Source organism: Dipodomys ordii, unplaced genomic scaffold, assembly GCF_000151885.1.
Source record: "Dipodomys ordii isolate 6190 unplaced genomic scaffold, Dord_2.0 Scaffold24, whole genome shotgun sequence".
NCBI lineage: Eukaryota > Metazoa > Chordata > Mammalia > Rodentia > Heteromyidae > Dipodomys > Dipodomys ordii.
The window spans coordinates 1,781,950-1,802,872 of NW_012267240.1; the positions used below are offsets into that span (position 1 = coordinate 1,781,950).

Here is a 20,923-nt window from a genome sequence, read left to right on the forward strand (position 1 = left end):
CGGGGGGGGAGGGGGAGTGAACGCGGGAGCCCCGCCCTCCCCCGGGACCGCGACCCGGAGGACTGGGCGCTTTAAATCATCACGGGGGTCGGAGCCCTGGCCGGTTCGGGCCCCACGCGGGCAGGTTCCGCCCGTGCCCGCGACCAGGACGCGGCCCCGACGCGTAGTGGACAGACTGGAAGGCGGCAGCGAGGCCACGGCTAGTTCCCGTGGAAGGGTTTTCCTGAGTCCCTCTCGCCGGCTGGCCAGCCATGTTGGGTACGAGTGGCAGTGGGCGGGGCGCGGGCGCGGGGCCGCAGCCCCGGGCGGCCCTGCTCCTCGGGCGCCGCACTTGCTAGGCCCCCGTCTCTGCCTGGAGCAGCTGCCATGTCCTAGCGGTGTCCAGGTCCTCCCATTGCGACTCAGGTCCGCCTCCACCTCCCGGTGACCCCCAGACCAGCCAGGCCCTGGAGGCAGCGGCTGAAGAGCCGCAGGGATTGATGTTTAATGTGAGGGCCCAGGAAAGTGATTTAAAAAAAAAAAGTGGTCAGAGACGACTCAAGCACTGCTATGGAAAATCTGTCGGAGCAGAACAGCGAAAAATTACAGCCAGGCGCTGGTGGCTCGCATCTGTGACCTGACCGGCAGGCTGAGATCCGAGGATCACCTCTTAGAGCCAGCCCTAGCAAAAGAGTCCTTGAGACTCTTATCTCCAGTTAATCCCCTCCCAACGGAAGGTGTGAGTGGAGCTGTGGCTCAAGTGATAGAGCCCCAGCCGTGAGCAGAAAAGCTGAGGGACAGCTCAGGCCCCAGTTTAAGCACACACAAGAAGCATCACGGTCTTAGCACAGAGATGATCATCACTGATGTTTTGGGATATCTCCTGAACAGGCAAAGTGCCAAGTGTAGCAGACATGTCTAGTCCCAGGACTCCAGAGGGGGAGGTGGCAGAGGCTGTGGGTTGAGAGCTTGGTCCTGTTATATTTTTGCACACAAACGTGTGCACAGACACACACACGGAAGGCACACACAAGATTGCATTGTAAATTCTTCTGTGCCTTTGGGGGACACTTGTTGCAGGACACTTTCCCAGTCCACGTGTCCTGCAGCTTTTCTAGGAGGGGCACGTGCTACTGTGTATCAGTGAGCCTTGATGCAGGGGAGTGGGGTTCTCAGGGCAGCGTGCCATCTGTGGTTCTCAGGGCAGTGTGCCCTCTGTGGATTCTCAGGGCAGTGTGCCGTCTGTGGATTCTCAGGGCAGCATGCCGTCTGTGGGTTCTCAGCACAGTGTGCCTTCTGTGGATTCTCAGGGCAGTGTGCCATCTGGATTCTCAGGGCAGTGTGCTGTCTGTGGATTCTCAGTACAGCGTGCCTTCTGTGGATTCTCAGGGCAGTATGCTGTCTGTGGGTTCTCAGTACAGCGTGCCATCTGTGGATTCTCAGGGCAGCGTGCTGTCTGTGGGTTCTCAGGGCAGTGTGCCATCTGTGGTTCTCAGGGCAGTGTGCCGTCTGTGGATTCTCAGGGCAGCGTGCCGTCTGTGGTTCTTAGCACAGTGTGCCGTCTGTGGGTTCTCAGCGCAGCATGCCGTCTGTGGTTCTCAGCACAGTGTGCTGTCTGTGGTTCTCAGGGCAATGTGCTGTCTGTGGGTTCTCAGCATAGCGTGCTGTCTGTGGTTCTCAGCACAGTGTGCTGTCTGTTGGTTCTCAGTGCAGCGTGCTGTCTGGGTTCTCAGTCAGCGTGCTGTCTGGGTTCTCAGTGCAGCGTGCCGTCTGTGGTTCTCAGCACAGCGTGCCGTCTGTGGATTCTCAGGGCAGCGTGCCGTCTGTGGTTCTCAGCACAGTGTGCCGTCTGTGGGTTCTCAGCGCAGCGTGCCATCTGTGGTTCTCAGCACAGTGTGCTGTCTGTGGGTTCTCAGCGCAGCATGCCATCTGTGGTTCTCAGCACAGTGTGCCGTCTGTGGGTTCTCAGCGCAGCATGCCGTCTGTGGTTCTCAGCACAGTGTGCTGTCTGTGGTTCTCAGGGCAGTGTGCCATCTGTGGTTCTCAGGGCAGTGTGCCATCTGTGGATTCTCAGGGCAGCGTGCCGTCTGTGGATTCTCAGGGCAGCGTGCCGTCTGTGGTTCTCAGGGCAGTGTGCCATCTGTGGTTCTCAGGGCAGTGTGCCATCTTTGGTTCTCAGCACAGCATGTCGTCTGTGGTTCTCAGCACAGTGTGCCGTCTGTGGTTCTCAGCGCAGCGTTGCCCTCTGTGCGTTTTCAGGGCAGTGTGCCATGGGCAGCATGTCGTCTGTGGGTTGTCAGCGCAGCGTGCCATGGGCAGTGTGCCATCTGTGGGTTGTCAGGGCAGTATGCCGTCTGAATTGTCGCTGTTGGGAGTGGCTGTCTTCCTGGGGCTTGCACAGCGTGCACGCCTGTTTATACATTTGAGAAGGGGAGCTAGAGGCTGGAAGATGAATCTGGGTGCAGAGAGCACCTGTTGAAGAGCCTGGAGCTGGAAGTGAATGTGCTGCCTCCAGGACAGAGAGTAAGGAGGCCAGGGGCACAATCTATGCAGGTTGGAGAGGCCGGGAGTCCTGGGGGGAAGGGGGTAGCCTATCCTTGACTGCACCCTGTCCCATGAGTTAGAGCTTGCATTCCGAGTGGCATTGCTTCCTTTCTGCCAGCCCCACATCCGTGAAATTCTGTGCCTCAAGAGTCCCCGCAGCCTCTCAAGAGATCCCGTTGGAAAGCTCCAGAGAAAGCTCGAGGATCAAATCCATAATTGTTGCTCTGAAGCAACCGCTGAGAGAGTCATTCTGAAAACCTTTGTTAATCTGTTTCTGAGTCACACTGGGCAGCCCTGGCTGGGTGAAGGTGTGAAGGGCTGGAGGGTGGAGGGCAGATGGGAGATGGCTGGCTGTTGTTTGGGAGCTGGAAGCACCTGCTGGGTGGGTGGAGGCAGCCCTGAGCAGCAGCATCCCACTCTGCTCCACGCCAGTTTTCAGTTTCCGTGGTGGAAGTCTCCTTGAGGGGTAGAAACAATCAGAACTAGCTTTCTGCCGCAGGAGGAGTGTAGGAAGGGCATGGTGTGTTGGGAGGGAGGGCAGGTGAGCCCACGGTGGGCAGCTCTTTCCCCTCCCCCTTAGTGTCCTCCTGTTGGAGCTGCCTGGCCAGACAGGTCCAGGCTCAGTTCTGGCCATACTTAGTTCCAGTGGGCAGACGCCAGTTCCGGTAGCTTGGCCAGCCTGGACCAGTTAATAGTGACTGGGATAGGACTGTTTTAATCAAGAGGGTGGAACTGGATTCCCCAAGGAAAGAAAGTCTTTTTGCAGTTATTTCCAAGTGAAGGTTGTTGCAGCCACACAGGCAGATCTGAAGAACTAAAAAGCGTTTTTTATTCCACCTTTAACTTTGATCTGCTACTTTACCTATGTGTGTCATTTACCAAATGTATACGTGTCTCACGAATGGCATAACCTTTCCATTCTCCTTCGGTTAAAGGCACTGTGTGGTACTGTAGACATCAGGCGTGCGTTGCTAGCATGCTGAGTACCTTTACATCGGCAGACCTCAGGAGAGCACAGTCCAGGTGTTTCCATACCTTGGGGCTTTTAGCGCCATCCCCTTCTCTGGGCTTTGGCCTCTGGCCTCTGATCTCCTTCTTGCTGTAGCTCTGGAAGGTCAGGTGCACCAGGGGGAAGGCCTCAACTGGAAGTGGAGCTGACCTGATGCCTGGGGCCTTTGTGCCACCAAGGAGGGCAGTGTGGTCAGCAAGGCCTGGAGGGGTGGGTCCCCAGCCCCTGTCTTGCTCTGGCAGGGGTGTCCTGGGGGCTACGGTTGTGATATCGGCACTGCAGGCCCTCGCCCCCTGCCGCCCCCCACCCCCCGCCGCCCTCCCCCACCTGCTGAGTTTGCCCAGGCCCATGCCCCCCACCCCCGGCACTTCCATCTGTAAAACCAGCTGGACAGTTCCATTTCCCAGGTTGTTGGGGTGGATTGACCAGCCCTCTGCCGATGCTTACTCATTATTTGTTTATTTCTTTTTGGTCAGTTGTGGGGCCTGAACTCTGGGCCTGGGTGCTGTCCCTTGGCTCTCCAGCTCAAGGCTAGCACTCTACCACTTCCTGCTTTTTCTGCTTATGTGGTGCTGAGGAATCGAACTCAGGGACTCATGCATGCAAGGCAAGCACTCTACCACTGAACCACCTTCCCAGCCCCTGTTTATTTCTTGTGTGTTGGGTTTGAACTAGAAGCTTGGGCCGTGTCCCTGAGCTCTTTTGCCTAAGGCTAGTGCTCCACCACGTGAGCCACTACACCACTTCTGGTTTTCTGGTGGTTAATTGGAGATCAGAGTCTTTACACACTTTCTGACCTGGGCTGGGTTTGACCCGTGATCCTCAGATCTGTCTCCTGAGAAACTAAGATTACAGGCATGAGCTACCAGCGCGGCTATTTTAAATTTTTTATTAACATAAACTAACTGTACAAAGGTGTTTCATTGTGATATTTACGACATATACAATGTACTTTGATCAAATTAGTGCTGTCCGTGTTATTTAACCTTTCTCCTGTGGATTTATGTTGTGTTTATACATATTGTAACACATTTTTAAAGTATTCATCTCACATTCCCCTTTCATAAAAACAACATAAGCACTGCACTAGAAAGTAGCGTCCATGTGGGTTGCACAGAGAGAAACACAACCAGGGCCCCGTAAGCATGGTCAGTACCCCTGTCTGTGTGGACTCCAGGCTGTCCACTGGGCCACAGCGTGGCCCTGCCGCTGCAGCCCTGCCCTGCCTCTGCCTCAGTGCTTCCTGGCCGGGCTGCGTCCTCCCCCTCGGCCTCAGCTTTACAGAATCAGTGTCCATGTCTAAACAAGGACTTGTCTGTGTGCCTCGAACCTCTAGAAATGAACTTGCTAACTGTCCTGAACTTCAGAGGGGAGGATGTGTGCTTCCTCGGAGTGAGTGTGATTCCTTGTGTGTTTTCCTTTCATGACGAATTTGTTTTTTTCCTTTCTGGGCTTCGGATGGAGCTCAGGGCCTCGCCTAGGCCACAAGCACTGGCCTCCTGCACCTCATCCTGCCCTGCCATTGTTAATGACAGGCATGCTGGTGTAGGGGGAGCCGAGCACCCCAGGAGGCTGTGAGCTGGCTGAGCAGTGCTCTCCCCACAGTCCTCTTTCCAGAAAGTTCTCAGACATTTGTTTTCCACTGAAAAATTTGCCCATGTGTGTGTGCATGTGCGTGCATTCACGTGTGTGTGTGTGTGTGTGTAGATCACTGCTGAATTTACTCATCTATAGCGTGTGTTTTTGATCGCAGCACCTTGATCACTTCTTTGGAATGATTGCATTGTTATCACTTCTTTGACTGGGGCTAACTCTGTGTCCTAGGCTGGCTCAAACATGTCTTCCTGCTTTAGCTTCCTGACTGCTGGGATCATAAACACGACCTACCACATTCAGTTTGCATCATCATTTCTTTTTTCTTTTTTTTGATCAGTTGTGGGTCTTGAACTCTGGGCCTGGGCGCTGTCCCTCAGCTCTTCAGCTCAAGGCTGGAGCTCTACCACTTGAGCCACAACACCACTTCCGGTTTTCTGGTGGTTCATTGGAGATAAGAGTCTCACAGACTTTTCTGCCCTGGCTGGCTTTGAACCGTGATCCTCAGATCTCAGCCTTCTGAGTAGCTAGGATTACAAGCATGAGCCATCGGCACCTGGCTACACCATCATTTCTTGAACCTGGTGTTTTTTTCTATCCCAGCTGAGGAGTTCCGGCCATGGGAGGAGCATCCTCAGAGGATGTTGGCATGATGCGCCGCCTTAACCCTACCCAGCCACTTGACTGTCCCTAACCGCAGGGGGCTGAGATAAGGTCTCTTCCTCATAGGCTTAGCTTACTTTAGCTCTGCTGTATTTGGGGAAAAGTTGCTTTTTGTATCTCTTAAACATACTATTGAATCATCTCAACTTTCAGGTTTAGTTTCTTATATGAAACAATATTATTTTTAAAATAAGGTTTTTATTTCTAAAGAACATCTTCATGTTTTTCAGAATGCTTTGCTTCAAATCAGCAAACATTTCCCTTTAAAGCCTCATCTGGGGTGGCCCTGTTGCCCTTGTGGCCTTCAAAGGCACTGGACTTTCAGGACCCCAGCCCCGTGGGGTGGAAGGAAGCAGGTTGGGGTGGGGCATGCTGAGGCTGGGGAGCCACCTGGCAGGAGGCGGTGATGGTGTTGGGGGTGGCGAGAGGAAGAGGAAGGAATGGCCAGGAAGGAAGCAGGAAGCCTGAACAGAAAAGAAAGGACGTCAGCAGGCTGTTCACTGCCATGGAAACTAGCCGGATCGTCCCTCGTATTCTCGGTCTAGAATAAAGGGCGGCATGTGCAGGGTGGAGAATTCTGTGTGTTCAGAGCCTGTCTCAATGTTTCCCCAGCGCTTGCAGAGGACAGCTCGACGAGGAGGCACCCTTATCCTTGGGGACCCCTGGGGATTCTGTGGCTTCCTTGGTGGCGTCTTAGACCCCAGATCCCCCCTCAGAGAGTGGTGTCTGTCAGATCTGGTCACTTGTCTCTGCAGAGGCAGAGGGGGATGGTTGTGTGGCTCAGTGTGCCAAGGGACACCGCATGATGGGAGACGCAGGGCAGCTCCTGAGCAGTTCCCCAGTCCTGCAGCTTGCCCCTGGCACCCTTGCCTTGTGGGAAGGCCTCACCTCACCTCCATGCAATGAAGAGCCAGGAGCTCACAGGAGGAAGCCTGGTCTGCCCTCTGGCTTCTCTTAGGTAGGAGTTGGGTGGTTTTTGTGGTTGTTTTTTTTTGGTGGTACCAGGATTTGATCTCAAGGCCTCAAGTGTTTCCTTGGCTTGCTTGTGCACTCGACTAGACTAGCGTATTACCACCTGCACCATGCCTCCAGATGGATTTTGAGCTGATTATTTTTGAGATGGAGCTCATGGACTTTTCTGCCCACGCTGTCCTTCAACTTCGATCCTCTAGATCTCAGCCTCCTAGTACTAGAATTACAGGTGACTTGATGATGGCACTTTCTATAGGGAAACCTTGGGTTGCAGGGGCACATTGGGCTGCCTGTCTAACACTTCACCTTCCTGGGGTATGTCATGACCCAAGGCTCCACCCAGCACCACCCATGTCTGGCCAGCCTTCTGTGGCCCCCTGTACCCGACCCCCTTCCCCCACTTCCTCCTTTCTAGACAGATTCCCTTTCTCCTGTAGTGCCCTGGCTTCCTGCCTCAGTGGGAGCAGCTGGGCAGTGCCTATGCCACAGCTGAGGAGGAGCTGAGCCAGCTGCCCAGGGTCTTCAGCTGCCCTGGAAAATGAGTGGACACCTTTGACAGCCTCCGGGAGTACCGGGTGTCTGAGAGAATGTCCGGGTTGTTCGCTGCAAGGCTTGGCAGTCCTGAGGATTTCTGCCAAGTCAGAGGAAATGTCCTCTAGAGCCTGAACGAGGTGGCATTGAGGAACTGGGGCACGCACAGGCGTGTGTGTGCACATGTGTGTAGGTCCTGGGCACGTGTCTGGCTGTGTAATGAGTATGTATAGGCCCTTGCTGTCTCTAGGTGGGGCAGACCTTCATTTCTAGGCCAGTGTCCCACCCATGACAGGCAGCTATGAGTCACTGCCGCCCATAGAGGCCTAGTGGAGGCTTTGGCAGCTGAGAAAGAGCTTGCATTGTGTCTGGTGGGGGGGGGGCTGGGGTGGCATGGGGGGCAGAGCTGCTGACACCTAGCAGGGTCCTGCGGACCCAGGTGACCCAGGAAGGCCATTTATCGCTGTATCTGCACAGTGCTCTTTCCATCTTTGTTGTTGGCTCCTAAAGGGATCCCGAGGTGGGAAGTAGAGTCCTGGGGTCCCCAGCCCTGCTGGGTCACGGCAGCTGGGAGAAGTGAGCTCAGGATCTGATGAGATTCTCATGTGTGGTTTTTTAAGTGAATGGGAAATGTGAGGTTGTTAAGGGTTTTTTATTTGTTTGTTTTTGTCCATCGTGGGGCTTGAACTCGGCTTGGGTGCTTTACCTGCACTCTTCAGCTCAAGGCAAGGTCTCTACCGCTTGAGCCACAGCACCACTTCTGATTTTCTAGTGGTTTATTGGAGATAAGAATCTCACAGACTTCCCTGCCTGGGCTGTCTTTGAACTGTGATCCTCAAATCTCAGCCTCCTGAGTAGCTAGGATTACAGGCGTGAGCCACGGGCACCCAGCTGTGTAAAGGTTTTATTCCTTGTCTTAAACAGTACAAGAGTCAGATGCCTTGACCTCAGAGAGTTGAGGTCATGGTGGTTCAGATCTGCTTCTGAGAAGAATCCTGGAAGATAGGAGCCGGAGTGGAGGAGGGACTCAGGTAGTGAGTGACAGAGCCCTCTAATGTGAACTGTGACAGAAATATTCACCTACATAAGGGGAGTTGTTTTACTTTCATTTTGTTCTTTTAAGACACAGTCTCTGCTGCCTGGTGGCCCAAAACCCCAGGCTTGTGAACAGGAGCCTGGCAACTAAGTGGCTTAGAGGAGATAGAGACCTTTGTGTTCAGTCTGCTGGGTTTCACTGAGACCGGCCATCAGACTCACCTGATGATGTTTAAAACTCAGAGGGCTAGATGTAGCTTGGTGGTAGAGTGCCTGCCTACCGTGGGCAAGGCCTCGGATTTGAACCCTAGCTCTGGAGACAACAAGAGCAGTGGAGAATGGCCCAGCTGTGGGGCCTGTGTGACGCTCAGGGATCCTGGAGTACCTGTGCATCAGAAGCCACTGAACCTGGTCTGCCTTTGAGAACAGGCTAGGATCCCGGACTCAGGTGCTTACATGCACATCACCATGCATGTGGATAGAACAGCAGCCCTGCCCACCCCGCTGGGCCACAGGTGATGATTCAGTCTTCTCTTCTATGGTGGCGGAGGTGTGGTCCACCACAGAGCCAGTGAGAAGGGTCAAGCTGGCCTAGGGACTGTGCCCTAACTTGCCACCACACTGTCTTCCCAAGAAAGGCTTCTCTTAGGTGTTCTAGAAGCACAAGGAGTCACGAGGGTACTAGCAGAGTGCATCTGTGTCCAGCTTTCTCCTTGAGAAGACTTTTCCAGTGCTTTCTCGACAGTCTGCTTAGATGGTCAAGTGACCGAGTGGTCACCAGAGCCAGTTGGTCATTCTGTGTGTGGTGACGAGGCACAGCTGAGATTTGAGGCAGCTGCAGTTGGGTCCTGGCTGTATTCCTGGGTGAAGGCTCTTCCTGGGCCTCAGGCTCCCTCTGTTGTGCATGGGTATACATAGGTATCTTATGTGGCTATCTTTGTTTTGGGGGGGGCCTGAACTCTGGGCCTGGGCGCTGTCCTCCAGCTCTTCAGCTCAAGGCTAGCGCTCTACCACTTGAGCCACTTCTGGCTTTTTTCTTTTTGCTTATGTGGTGCTGAGGAATCGAACCCAGGGCCTCAGGCATGCAAGGCAAGCGTTCTACCAATGAGACACACCTTCCCAGCCCCTTACGTGGCTGTCTTATGTGGGCACACAGCCAGGCTGGCAATGGTGGAAGCTGAATGTACCACGAGTCAGTGTGGACACGTCCCTGGCCCCAGCATACAGGCGGGCACCTTGAGTGGTGACTGGTTTCCTTTCACCCCGCAGCCCTGTGACAGAAGTCCCTCCATCTTGCAGAAGCTGAGCTCTCCAGGGGAGGGTCACTTGCCCAGGGCAGGGGGCAGCGCCGCTCACCTTTGCCATTTTGCAGGTCCAGAGGTATGCTGGCTTTCTGTCCAGTGTGCACCCCCACCCTTGCTGTGCCCATTGAAGGCTCCCCTGGGTTTCCAGGCCCGGGGACCTTCTCTGTGGGGTAGACAGATTTGAGTGCCCTACCCTGGTCTGCAGTGGGGTGGACGACTTGAGCACTTCTGTGACTAAGTGTTCCGTCACACCTGCTTTGTGAAGGCGGCTTCTGGGAGGCACTGCCCAGGCGGCACTGCCAAGGGCACGCCTCACCTGGCCCTGGCTGATGTAGGGACGGATGACAGCCATCTCCAGTAGGACCAGCCCTGTTAGGGGAGAGGGGAGTCTGACCCCCGATGCTCCCAGGAAGTGTGTGGCAGGGAGAATCTGCCCCTCACAGTCTCTCGTGCCTGGTCTCCACATATGGCAGGCCAGCCAAATGTGGGTCTTATCTGCGCTTCATGGAGAGCTGATCCCCGCCCCCCAGCCTCACATCCCAGTGAGGCTAGTGGGGGCTCCCTGAGACGTGGTGCTGGTACTTCAGGGGGGTGGACCCCATGGGCTGGGTTCACCCCTACAGTTTTGACCATTCCCAGACATGGGAGCAGTGTCAGTGTGGCATGACACAGCTCCATGTTCTCCACACTGGAAACCCAGTGCATGCAGGCAGTGTGCTGTGGTGTTCCACATGGGAGGCAGCCCTGTGCTGGCCCCCCAGGCTGGCTGGGTGTTTAGCCGCAACCAAAGTCCAGTGCTGATGCCACCTGTCCTCCCCACTCTTTCCTCTAGGTTGGCCTCCGCCAGCTGGACATGTCCTTGCTCTGCCAGCTCTACAGCCTCTACGAGTCGATTCAGGAGTACAAAGGAGCATGCCAGGCGGCTGCCAGCCCGGACTGTGCTTATGCGCTGGAGAACGGCTTCTTCGAGGAGGAGGAAGAGGAGGAGGAGGATTTCCAGGGGCAGAGATCCCTCCAGGAGTGCGGATGCCGAGGCCCACCCCGGGACTTGACACTGCCCATGGCCCCGCTGTCCTGTGGCGACTGGGGTCTGGAGTCCATCTAGGGCCTGGACAGGCTGGGCAGCACTTTTCCCACAAGAAAGCACCACTGCCCCTCCGTGGCCGGCGGCCCTCCATGCAGGGTGTGTGCACCGTCGTCTTGGTGGTGCAGACTGTCCCAACAGCTATGGCTCAGGCTCACCTGCTGTCAGCTTGGTGGAAGGCCTTCGCTGGCATTTGTGCGGTGACTGGCCACAGGTTATTTGTTAAGCTGTGGTTTAGGGTCTCTGCTTCTAATGGGAGGTATGCAAACCACCTCCTTAGCATGCTGTCTAGTCAGTTTTTAGATCCTTTGTTCAGCTTTATTGTAAGCTGCATCATTCATTATCCAGGTGGCCTGCTAAGAGCTTCCTGCTGAAGCGGGCATTTCTGCCAGTCCGACCACTGTTCCCCGACCCTCCCGGTTACTCACTCCGTCCTCAGGGATAGGAGGAGGGGAGGCTGTGTGCAGGGCTGGACTGGGACGAGCAGTGTTTTTATCACTCATGTAGTAAGGTAGCTGTTTGTCTTTAAAGACAGATGTAGACCAGCGTGTCACACTACAGGGCCTCTCCCCTCCCCCAAGTGCTCACTGAAAGCCTTAATGTATATTTATTAACACACCTGACAGGAACGTCACTTTGGATTCAACATGAGGATAAATGTGCTCAGCAGTTACTGTGTTATTAACTCAGAATCTTCAGCTTTCTTAACCTGAACGAAAGTCCACCCCAAGTGGGGGGCAGACCCTTGTCTGCCCAGGCTACCTGCAGCTGACCCTCAGTTTGGCGCACGGGTGGTCAGCGTCATCATGGGAGCGGTGCCAGCTGGGATTCCCTGCCATGTGTCCCCCATGGCCCAGCCATGGCCCAGCCTTCTCCTGCCTGCTTATGTTGTGGCAGGGTGCCCATCACGCCTGGCCATTAACCTCCTCCTCTGACAGGCCAGGATTGATAGAGGCAAGGTACCAAACGCCTTCTCAAAAACAACAGAACAAGCTGGGGTCTGGGGGTGCATACCTGCCATGCTAGCTACTCAGAGGCTGAGATCTGACAATTATGGTTTGAAGCCAGCCCGGCCAGGAAAGTCCATGAGACTCCACTTAACCACCAGAAAGCCAGAAGTGAGCTGTAGTTCAGGTGGTTGAGCACTAACTTTGGGCACAAAAACTCAGGGACAGTGCCCAGGCCCTGAGTTTGAGCCTCAGGACTGGCACAAAAAATGAAACAAACACCACAAAAAATTCCAAATGGATAGGGCTACTGTTATCACATCTTTTTTTTTTTTTTTTTAAATAGCCTTTCTGAGATGTAATTCACCCCATAGGGTATACAAGTTAATGCTTTGGTTTTGGTCAGCTGATGTGAAAGAGCAAGCAGCTTTGTTACTGAGTTAAACAATTTACCAAGTCTGATTCTTTTGAAAGACTTTATTGAGAAAAATGTTTCCACTATTGTAAAAACAAAATATTTAAGAAACTTGAGTTTAAAGGATTCCCCTGGGGTACTCTCTCTCTCAGTGCTGGTGCTGCTGGGGGGGAAAGGGGGTTCTGGATTCTGCTTCACACCACAAGGCCCTCGCTTCCCCTCACTGGTTGGGCGTCTGACGACTGCTCACGTGTGCAGAAGGATCAGCAGCTGGTGACGGGGAGGTCAGGGCGCCTTTTGCCAGTACCACAGCGATGCTTGAGGCAGCAGGATCTGGGGCTGCAGCAGACACGGGCACTGAGCACGGGATACTTCAGTGACGCACCAGCATGGAGCCTGAGACCGTGCGATACAGGACATTGCTCCTAAGTGTTACTAAGTACGGGAGCCTATTGTCCTAACCTTAAGCGACACCTGCCAGCCAGAGGCACTGATGAGAGCAGGAGAAATACCAGGTCTGGCAAGCTGAGGAATGCCACCTGAGGAGGCTCTCTGGATGGACGCAGATGCTGCAGTGCCATCTGGCACAGTGTGTCCCCCAGAGAGTGACCTCTGAAAGGGAAGAGGTGAGCCGAGGAATGGGCTTGGGAGGAAAACCCCAATTATAGTGCAGAAGACCATGAGGGCTGAGCCACACAGTCACTCCAGGGGAGGCTGGGAGAAGTAAGGATCACTGCAGGGGAGGCTGAGGAGAAGTGAGGGTCACTGCAGAGGAGGCTGAGAAGTGAGGGTCACTGCAGAGGAGGCTGGGAGAAGTGAGGGTCACTGCAGAGGAGGCTGGGAGAAGTGAAGAGCACTGCAGGAGAGGCTGAGGAGAAGTGAAGAGCACCATAGGAGAGGCTGAGGAGAAGTGAGGGTCACTGCAAAAGAGGCTGAGAAGTGAGGGTCATTGCAGGGGAGGCTGAGGAGAAGTGAGGGTTACTGCAGGGGAGGCTGAGGAGAAGTGAGGGTCACTGAAGAGGGGGCTGAGGAGAAGTGAGGGTCACTACAGGGGAGGCTGAGGAGAAGTGAGGGTCACTGCAGAGGGGGCTGGGAGAAGTGAGGGTCACTGCAGAGGAGGCTGGGAGAAGTGAGGGTCACTACAGGGGAGGCTGAGGAGAAGTGAGGGTCACTGCAGGGGAGGCTGAGGAGAAGTGAGGGTCACTGCAGGGGAGGCTGAGGAGAAGTGAGGGTCACTGCAGGGGAGGCTGAGGAGAAGTGAGCACTGCAGGGGAGGCTGAGGAGAAGTGAGGAGCACTGCAGAGGAGGCTGGGAGAAGTGAAGAGCACTGCAGGGGGAGCTGGCAGTCAAGGCCCTGTTTTGAGCCAGGCACTGGTGGCTCATGCCTTAATCCTACTCAGGAGGCTCAGATATGAGGATCATGGTTCAAAGCCAGCCTGGGTAAGAAAGTCTATGAGACTCTAATCTCTAATGAACCACCAGAAAACCAGAAGTGGCACTGTGACTCAAGTGTAGAGGGCTCCCCTTGAGCTGAAGAGCTGAGGGACAGCGCCCAGGCCCAGAGTTCAAGACCCACAACTGACAACAAAAAAGGATTCTGTTTAGGGGGAGGTGGTGACACTGAGTTCTATGTCATAGTTGCTTGTCCTTGGAAATGGCAGGACCTGCCCAACCTGCATTAATGAGAGAAACAGAGACCAGCAATTGTGCAGAGAGCTGGAGGCCTGGGGCCTGGAAAGGGTTCCCAGAGGGCTAGAGGACAGAGCTCTGCCCAGCAGAGAAGAGGTGGCAGGGAAGGGCATGTGTCTGAGGAGACACTGGATTGGAGGATGAGCCCTGTGTAAAAGCAGCTTTCCTATGGGATTTTGGACTGCAAACTCAGCAGCTGTGCAAATGTGTATCTTACCCAGAGGAAAACAGCATAGAAGGGGATGAATGAAGCAGGTTCAGCCTGGTGCAGAATAAAACGGGGGTGGGGTGTGTGTGTGTGTGTGCGTGAGCGTGCACAGAGAGAGCCACTGTGGAAGCAATAGCATCTCTGAAGACCCAAAAAGGAAGAGGGTGAAGTGGCAGGGGGCGGGCAGGGGAAGAGCGGGAGGGCACTGCAGGGGGTGGGCAGGGGACAGCAGGAGGGCACTGCAGGGGGCGGGCAGGGGACAGCAGGAGGGCACTGCAGGGGGTGGGCAGAGTAGAGGCGCCACTTCCCCTCCCTGCGTGGGTCCTAGATGAAGTCACTGTTCTTCCCCGTGCCCCCTCACTCCCAGGATCCCGCCTCCCCACAAGGAGGGGAATCCCATGGTCACAGCCTCAGAGATAGCTGAGCACCACAGGAGCTGAGAAGAGGAGAGAACAACATGGAAGACTTGACAAGTTCTGGTGAAGCAAGAGCTCAGGAAATGGCAGATGCTGGACTGGGGCAGGTGAGGCCCACAGCCCTCTGTTGTCGGGTCCTGGAAGAGACTGGCGAGCAGCCAGAGGGTGTGTGCAGGCTCACATGGCACAAAGGACCAATGGCAGAGAGTACGGATCTCAAGGACCGAGGGCAGAGAGTACAGATCGAGGACCAGTGGCTGTCAGGCTCAGGCATGGTTACAGGAGAGGCAGAGCAGGCCAGAAGCAGAGAAAAACTTGAGGTCAAGGGACCGAGGTAAGAGGTAGCAAGAGGCAGGGTGGTGGAGAGAGGAGGAGGGCAGCTGGGCTGGGTGGCAGGCCTTGCCAGTGGACTTCCAAGTGTGAGGTCCCACCATGGCAGGAACGGCTTGCATGGAGATGTCTGATGGTGAGGATAAGACCCAGAAGCAGCCACACGGACTTTTTGCTATGACAAACAGAACTGGAGAACCCCAGGACCCATGTGTGCCAATCCTGGGGGGGAGGGGTGTTGAGGGAGGGATGCAGCCCAGTAGACATGTGGTGTTGCACACCTGTGGTACTGGGGGTCTATGGTGTCAGTGTGCATGGCCCATACCTCAGAGGTCCTGAGACTTATAGATGGCGCAGTCGCTACTGACGTCCCATTCCACTCGCTGGAAGAAGTAGACCATGGCACTCTCCAGCAGGGAGCCACTCAGCACAGCCAGCAGAGAGACCATGCGGTTGATGTTCAAAATCACTGGAATAGAAAGGTATTTGATATGCTCTTAAGAATTTAAATTAGGGGCTGGGGGTTTAGCCCAGCGGAAGGGCACCTGCATGGCGTGCACAAGGCCCTGGGTTCGGTCCTCAGCCCTGGAAAAGAAAAAGCTACAAAAGACCAAAAGAATTTAAATTAGCCAGGGGCCAGTGGCTCAGGCCTGTAACCCTAGCTACTCAGAAAGCTGAGATTTGAGCATCAAGGTTCAAAGTCAGTCCAGGCAGTCAAGCCCTTGAGATTCTCATCTCCAAAGCTGGAAATGGGGCTGTGGCTCAAGTGGTAGAGTGCTAACAAGTTCAGGGACAGCATCTAGGCTCTGAGTTCAAACCCCAGGACAGACACTAAGAGACCCAAAAAAAATTGTTTTAATTAAATGAGCCAAGCGTGGCATAGCTTGTAACCTATCCACTGGGGGCAGAGTTCATTGGACAATGGCGCAAGGCTAGCTTAGGCAAACGAAGTTCCTAAGACTCCATCTCAATCAATGCAAGGCACTGTGGTGTGCACCCTTTGTTCCAGTTATGGAGAAGCCAGGCTGGCCTGGCACAGTGAGACAGGCAAAAAGGGGCTTGAGTGGTAGCATGCCTGCCTGACCCGTCCCAGACCCCAGCACCCACAAACACACAGCCTTGAGCTCAAAATCCAAGTACAAATGAAAGAAGTCATTTAATAAAGTGACCTGTGATGTGTTCATGAAGCTGTTTTGGGGAAATCTGCCCTTGTCCTTATTTATATTTCTTTCTCCTCTGTGTCCATCTGCAACCCTTCTGTGAGTCTCAGACTACACCATCAACACCAGGTTGCTGCCTGAACAGACTCAAAAAAGTTTGAACCAGGGCTGGGAAGGTGGCTCAGTGGTAGAGTGCTTTCCTTGCATGCATTAGGCCCTGGGTTCAATTCCTCAGCACCACATAAGCAGAAAAAGCCAGAAGTGGTACTGTGGTGCTAGCCTTGAGATGAAGAGCCCAGGGACAGTGCCCAGACCCAGAATTCAGGCCCATGACCGGCAAAAAAAAAAAAAAAAAAATTGAACCAATAACAGAAACAGTGGCAGCATTCCACTCTGCATTATGATTCGAAGTACCAGGATGCAGGTTCATTCACCACGGCTTTATGGTACTGGAGGGGCCTCATGAACCCTAGCAGTTCATCTGGAAGAGTACTTTTCATAGTGCACGGGGAAAGTGAAGACACATTTCCGGACAGAGAAGTACTGTCCGGGCATGTAATTCTGACTGAAAACTACCCAGCCTGTTACTCCAGACAAGCCCAAGGTGATCCCACAGCCCCACGGCACCCAGACGATACAGGCAGACACATTCTGGACACAGGAAGTGCTGTGGTCACGTAACAATACCGAAGTGCCTGTGGTGTAAAGCACACTGCAAACACCGGTCATGTTACAGTCCTACAAAGAACCCCAGTGTTTGGCAGGCATAGTGTGTCCGAGCCTCCCTGTAGGCTGGAAGCGGAGCAGGGAGAATACAAGCACACTTGCCTCTGATGGCCTGAGAGTTCGAGGTCAGCACGAACACTTTGATGAGCTTGAGGCACAGTGGTGTGTAGTCGTGCTCCCAGATGACCGCCGGGATCAGCAGCAGCTTCCCATAGCTCGACAGCAGCAGCGCTTTCAGCAGCAGAAAGAAGTTGGGCTTTTTCTTTGCTGTCCTGGGTCGTTCTAGCCACAGGAAAGCAAAAATGCCAATAAAAAAGGCAGTTTGTTCTAGGAGGAAATGAGAAATAAAAATATAGATGTCTCTCTCCAAGCTTATACCCTGACGAAAAGAAAGTTTAAAAGATCAAATAGTCAACTGATTTCATAAGAAATGCTTTAACAACATCAAATTTTCTTTTTCTTCTATTTAAAAAAAGTCATGCCGAGTTTCGGGACCTGGCTCCATCAGAACCTTCATACTTGAATACCTGGGACTATAGATGTGTGCTACTGTGCTTGGCTTAACTTGAAGCAGAGAATTAAGCAAACTAGTAATAAAACGGCCACAGAAATTAATGCAGTTCTGACCAAGCCACAAGTTTAAATTCTGAAGAAGGGCATTTTCTCTTTTCCTTTTTGGAAGTAAACTGGTACTGGGTTTTGAAGTCAGACTTTCGGTTCTGGTTCTTTTTTGCTCATTGCTGGCATTCTATCACTTGATCCATACTAGCCTAGTCCAGCTTTTTTTGGAGACTCAGACTTTTCTGGCTTTGAGCCTCAATCTGCAGAACTCAGTCTCCTGACTAGCCAAGATTATAGGTGTGAGCAACCAGCACCTGGCAGAAAGGCACTTTGTAAATACAAGTTTGGGGAATAGCCAATTTCCCTGTAAGTCATCAGCTATATAAGTTTTTTCCCTTACCTATGTTGAATTAGTATAATGTAATTAGTTCAGTATACTAGCAATCAGTCTGTTTTTACTAGAGATGGAGTTTACCTAATCTTCAGTTGGGTAATTTAGAATTTAACAATTATGACTTAAAAATTTTTGGTGTCAGTCCTGGGGCTTGAACTCAGGGCCTGGGCTTTGTCCCTGGAATGCTGTACCCCTTCACTTCTGGTTTTCTGGTGGTTCATTAGAGAGAAGAGTCTTAAGAACTTTCCTGTGTGGGCTGGCCTAGAACCTTGATCATCAGATCTCCTGATGTAGCTAGGATTACAAGCTTTAAAAATTAGGACTTTTATTGACATTAAGCTTTACAGTGTTTTATGGAACTTTCTACTCTGGTAAGTATAGCTATTTCCATACCAAAAGAAGGCAAGTGTTAGACCAAGTAACCTAGCAGCTTAGTGAACTTTTGGTCTCAAATGCTACATCAGCTAGCTCCTCTAAGCAGTAAGGCCTGTGACTTGGTTTTAATCAGCAGCTAAGTACTGGGAAGCGCGGCATGACCTTACCTAAAGATGCGATGGCGAACATCCTGTAGAAGTCCCACTCCCTGGTGTAGCGGATCAGGTCATCAGGGGCGGTGCTCTGGCTTGAATCCTGCAGCTGCCACCACCTCAGGTATGCTTCACAAAGCAAACAGAACACACAGAGCTTCCCATGGATCTGACGGTCAAAGACGAAGTCAGTCAGAAAAAGCAGTGCTCTGCTGTGTTTATTTTAGCCAGTCCTGGGGCTTGAACTCAGGGCCTGGGTGCTGTCCCTGAGCTTCTTTGGCTCAAGGCTAGTACTCTACCACTTGAGCCATAGCACCACTTCTGGCCTTTTGTTTATGTAGTGCTGAGGAATGGAACCCAAGGCTTCATGCATGCAAGGCAAACACTCTGCCAGTAGCCACATTCCCAGCCCTCCACTGTATTTAGTATCAACAGGCAGAGCTGAAACATTTGGTTTTGAAGAATGTTCTGTGTAGGCAATTTCAATTTCAGCTAAGTGCCTAACTGTATTCCTTCTATCAGGTGTTTTTTTTTTTTTTTTTGGCTGGTTCTGGGGCTTGAACTCAAGGCTTGGGCATTCTTCCTTAGCTTTTTTTTTGTCAAGGCTAATCACTTGAGCCACAGTGCCACTTCTGGCTTTTTTGGTAGTCAGAGCTAAGAATCCCACGGACTTTCCTGTCTGGGCTGGCTTTGAACTGTAATCCTCATATCTCAGTCTCCTGAGTAGCTAGGATTACACGCCTGAGCACCACTGCCCAGCTCTCAATCAGTAGTTTTTCTTTCTTTCTTTGTCAGTTGTGGGGCTTGAACTCAGGACCTGGATGCTGTCCCAGAGCTCTTTTGCTCAAGGCTAGTGCTCTACCACTTTGAGCCACAGCTGCACTTCTGGTTTTTGAGTGGTTAATTGGACATAAGAGGCTCACAGAGACTTTTCTGCCTGGGTTGACTTTGAAACTCAATCCTCAGGTCTCAGTCTTCTCAGTAGTTAGGATGACAGGTGTGAGTCACTGGCACCCGGCTCAATCAGTAGTTTTAAATCAAAATATTCTTCAAAATCATATGAGAGATCTCTCAAATTATATTTAGGCCCCTATTCTGAGTCAGACCTTTGGTAGTAAAACTTTAAAAATGAAGGAATACAAATCAATACATGGAAAGAAAACAATTCAGAGGCAAAAACAAGCTGCAGGTTTCCAAAAGCACGAAGTTTGGGCAAAACAGACAATAGCCGACAAATTGCCTTCACATCTTATGTATTTCCCCTCCCTACAAATTAAGATCTGTCCTTCAATGTGAAGTGGGGATGAGAGTGGAGCCTGCAGGCTGGGAGCTCCTCAGCTGACACACTGGTTCTGTTGTACTTCATACACTACAGCACATAAAGCCCAATAAATGATGTCTTTAAATATTTTTCTTCTGATTGCTTACAGTAGGTCCAATTCTCTCCCACACTGACACATCGTACAGGGAGCCCACTAAAAGCCAGTGGAAATCACAGAAAGCAGCTGCCCTGGCAGAGTCCTCAGCAGCCACCAGCCTGCCCCACTGGGGTAGCTTCCACTGGCTCCCAATCAGGCTGAGAGACCCGCCCTCCACACACGAGCTCTTCTTGTTACTCTTTAGAAATATAAAAAGCATCATCAGAAAAGGCTACCTCACTTACATTTATCTTAGTATTGAAAAGAATGTGCCTGTAGGCCTGGGCTTTGCATAAAATAGCATTAATCAAGATGATGACAGGATCATACTCGATGTATTTGTCTACAGGCTTCTGACAGGATTTCTGGAATAATAAAGGATAACATTAGAATCAACAACTCCAAACTGTGAGATCTGAAATGACTTGAAAGTGTCTGTTTTACACATGTACACCAAAGGTGGATGGGCATACACTGAAGTCAGTTTCCCATGTTTGTCTGTTAGAAGTGGTTTTACAAGACACTAAGCGTCTAGCTGGACCACGCGTATACAAGGTGCTCAAAAGGTATTTCACTTCAAGCTGATTTTTAGGTGGGAAGGCGTCCTGACAGTCCTGCGCATGCGGAATGTTAGCAAGTCTGGCGTGTGCTTTCGCACACTGCCGGCCCCACGACCTCATACTGATCTGGAGTCTGCGTGATGCAGGCTGCCTGCCTGCCCCGCCTCTGGGGTGGCCAGTGGGCACCCCTAAGGGGCACACCACCACGAGCCTGGGGAGCGGGCGTTTTCTGGAGCAGGGTGCTGACCGTGCGCGTGAGGAGCGAGCGCCACGGCCCCAAAGCCAGGCCGGCAAGGGGCTCCCCAGGAGCGGCGGTCTGCAACCTCGCGGGCTTCCCGCAGGGGCAGGAAGCGCAGCCTGGTTGGTGCTGCCCCTCCAGTAGAACTACCGCTGTAGGTCACACAGCCACACTGGGAACCTGGCGGTGCCACAGCGGGAGGGGCCGCGAGCTCCCACCCCGCACCCCACGCTCGGCTGCGGGCCGAGGTGCTGCTGTCACCCGCACCCAGAAGTCCGTGTTCCCCGGCAGAGCGGCTGGGATCGGGAAGGAGGCCCGTCCGCCGGACGCGGGCCAGGCCAGGCCTGCCGCGCCACTCACCGCCCAACCCGCACCCCGAGCGCAGCCCCCGACTAAGATCTTCAGCCCGCGGTGGCTGTGAACCCGGTACAGCCTGCGGTCACCCGCACCCCGCGGTCGCCCCGCACGCACGCAGATGGTGATCTTCAGCACGCCGTGGCTGTAGTCCCGGTACAGCTCGCGGGCCTCCCGGTTGCACTCGATGCAGCGGTAGCAGCTGGGGGCCGAAGCCGGCCCCTCCGCGCCCTTCCCGGGCCGTGGCCCGCAGCGCCCACCGGTTC

At 53.2% G+C, this 20,923-nt stretch overlaps 2 protein-coding genes across 2 annotated transcripts; one reads left to right on the forward strand and one right to left on the reverse strand.

Moving 5' to 3' along the window:
* Nucleotides 1-10,306: 10,306 nt before the first annotated feature.
* Fam89a (family with sequence similarity 89, member A) lies at nucleotides 10,307-11,399 on the forward strand. The gene is made up of 2 exons (XM_013014573.1): nucleotides 10,307-10,342; nucleotides 10,463-11,399. The coding sequence occupies exons 1-2, from the start codon at nucleotides 10,307-10,309 to the stop codon at nucleotides 10,733-10,735; spliced, it is 309 nt and encodes a 102-aa protein (XP_012870027.1). The 3' UTR covers nucleotides 10,736-11,399.
* Nucleotides 11,400-12,126: 727 nt separating this feature from the next.
* Nucleotides 12,127-20,918, reverse strand: Arv1 (ARV1 fatty acid homeostatsis modulator; the record flags this gene model as incomplete). Its single annotated transcript, XM_013014574.1, has 6 exons — nucleotides 12,127-12,472; nucleotides 15,045-15,188; nucleotides 16,708-16,932; nucleotides 18,103-18,256; nucleotides 19,751-19,870; nucleotides 20,775-20,918. Coding segments are annotated over 5 exons (786 nt in total), but the record flags the coding sequence as incomplete, so codon positions are not given.
* Between the last annotated feature and the right edge of the window lie 5 nt (nucleotides 20,919-20,923).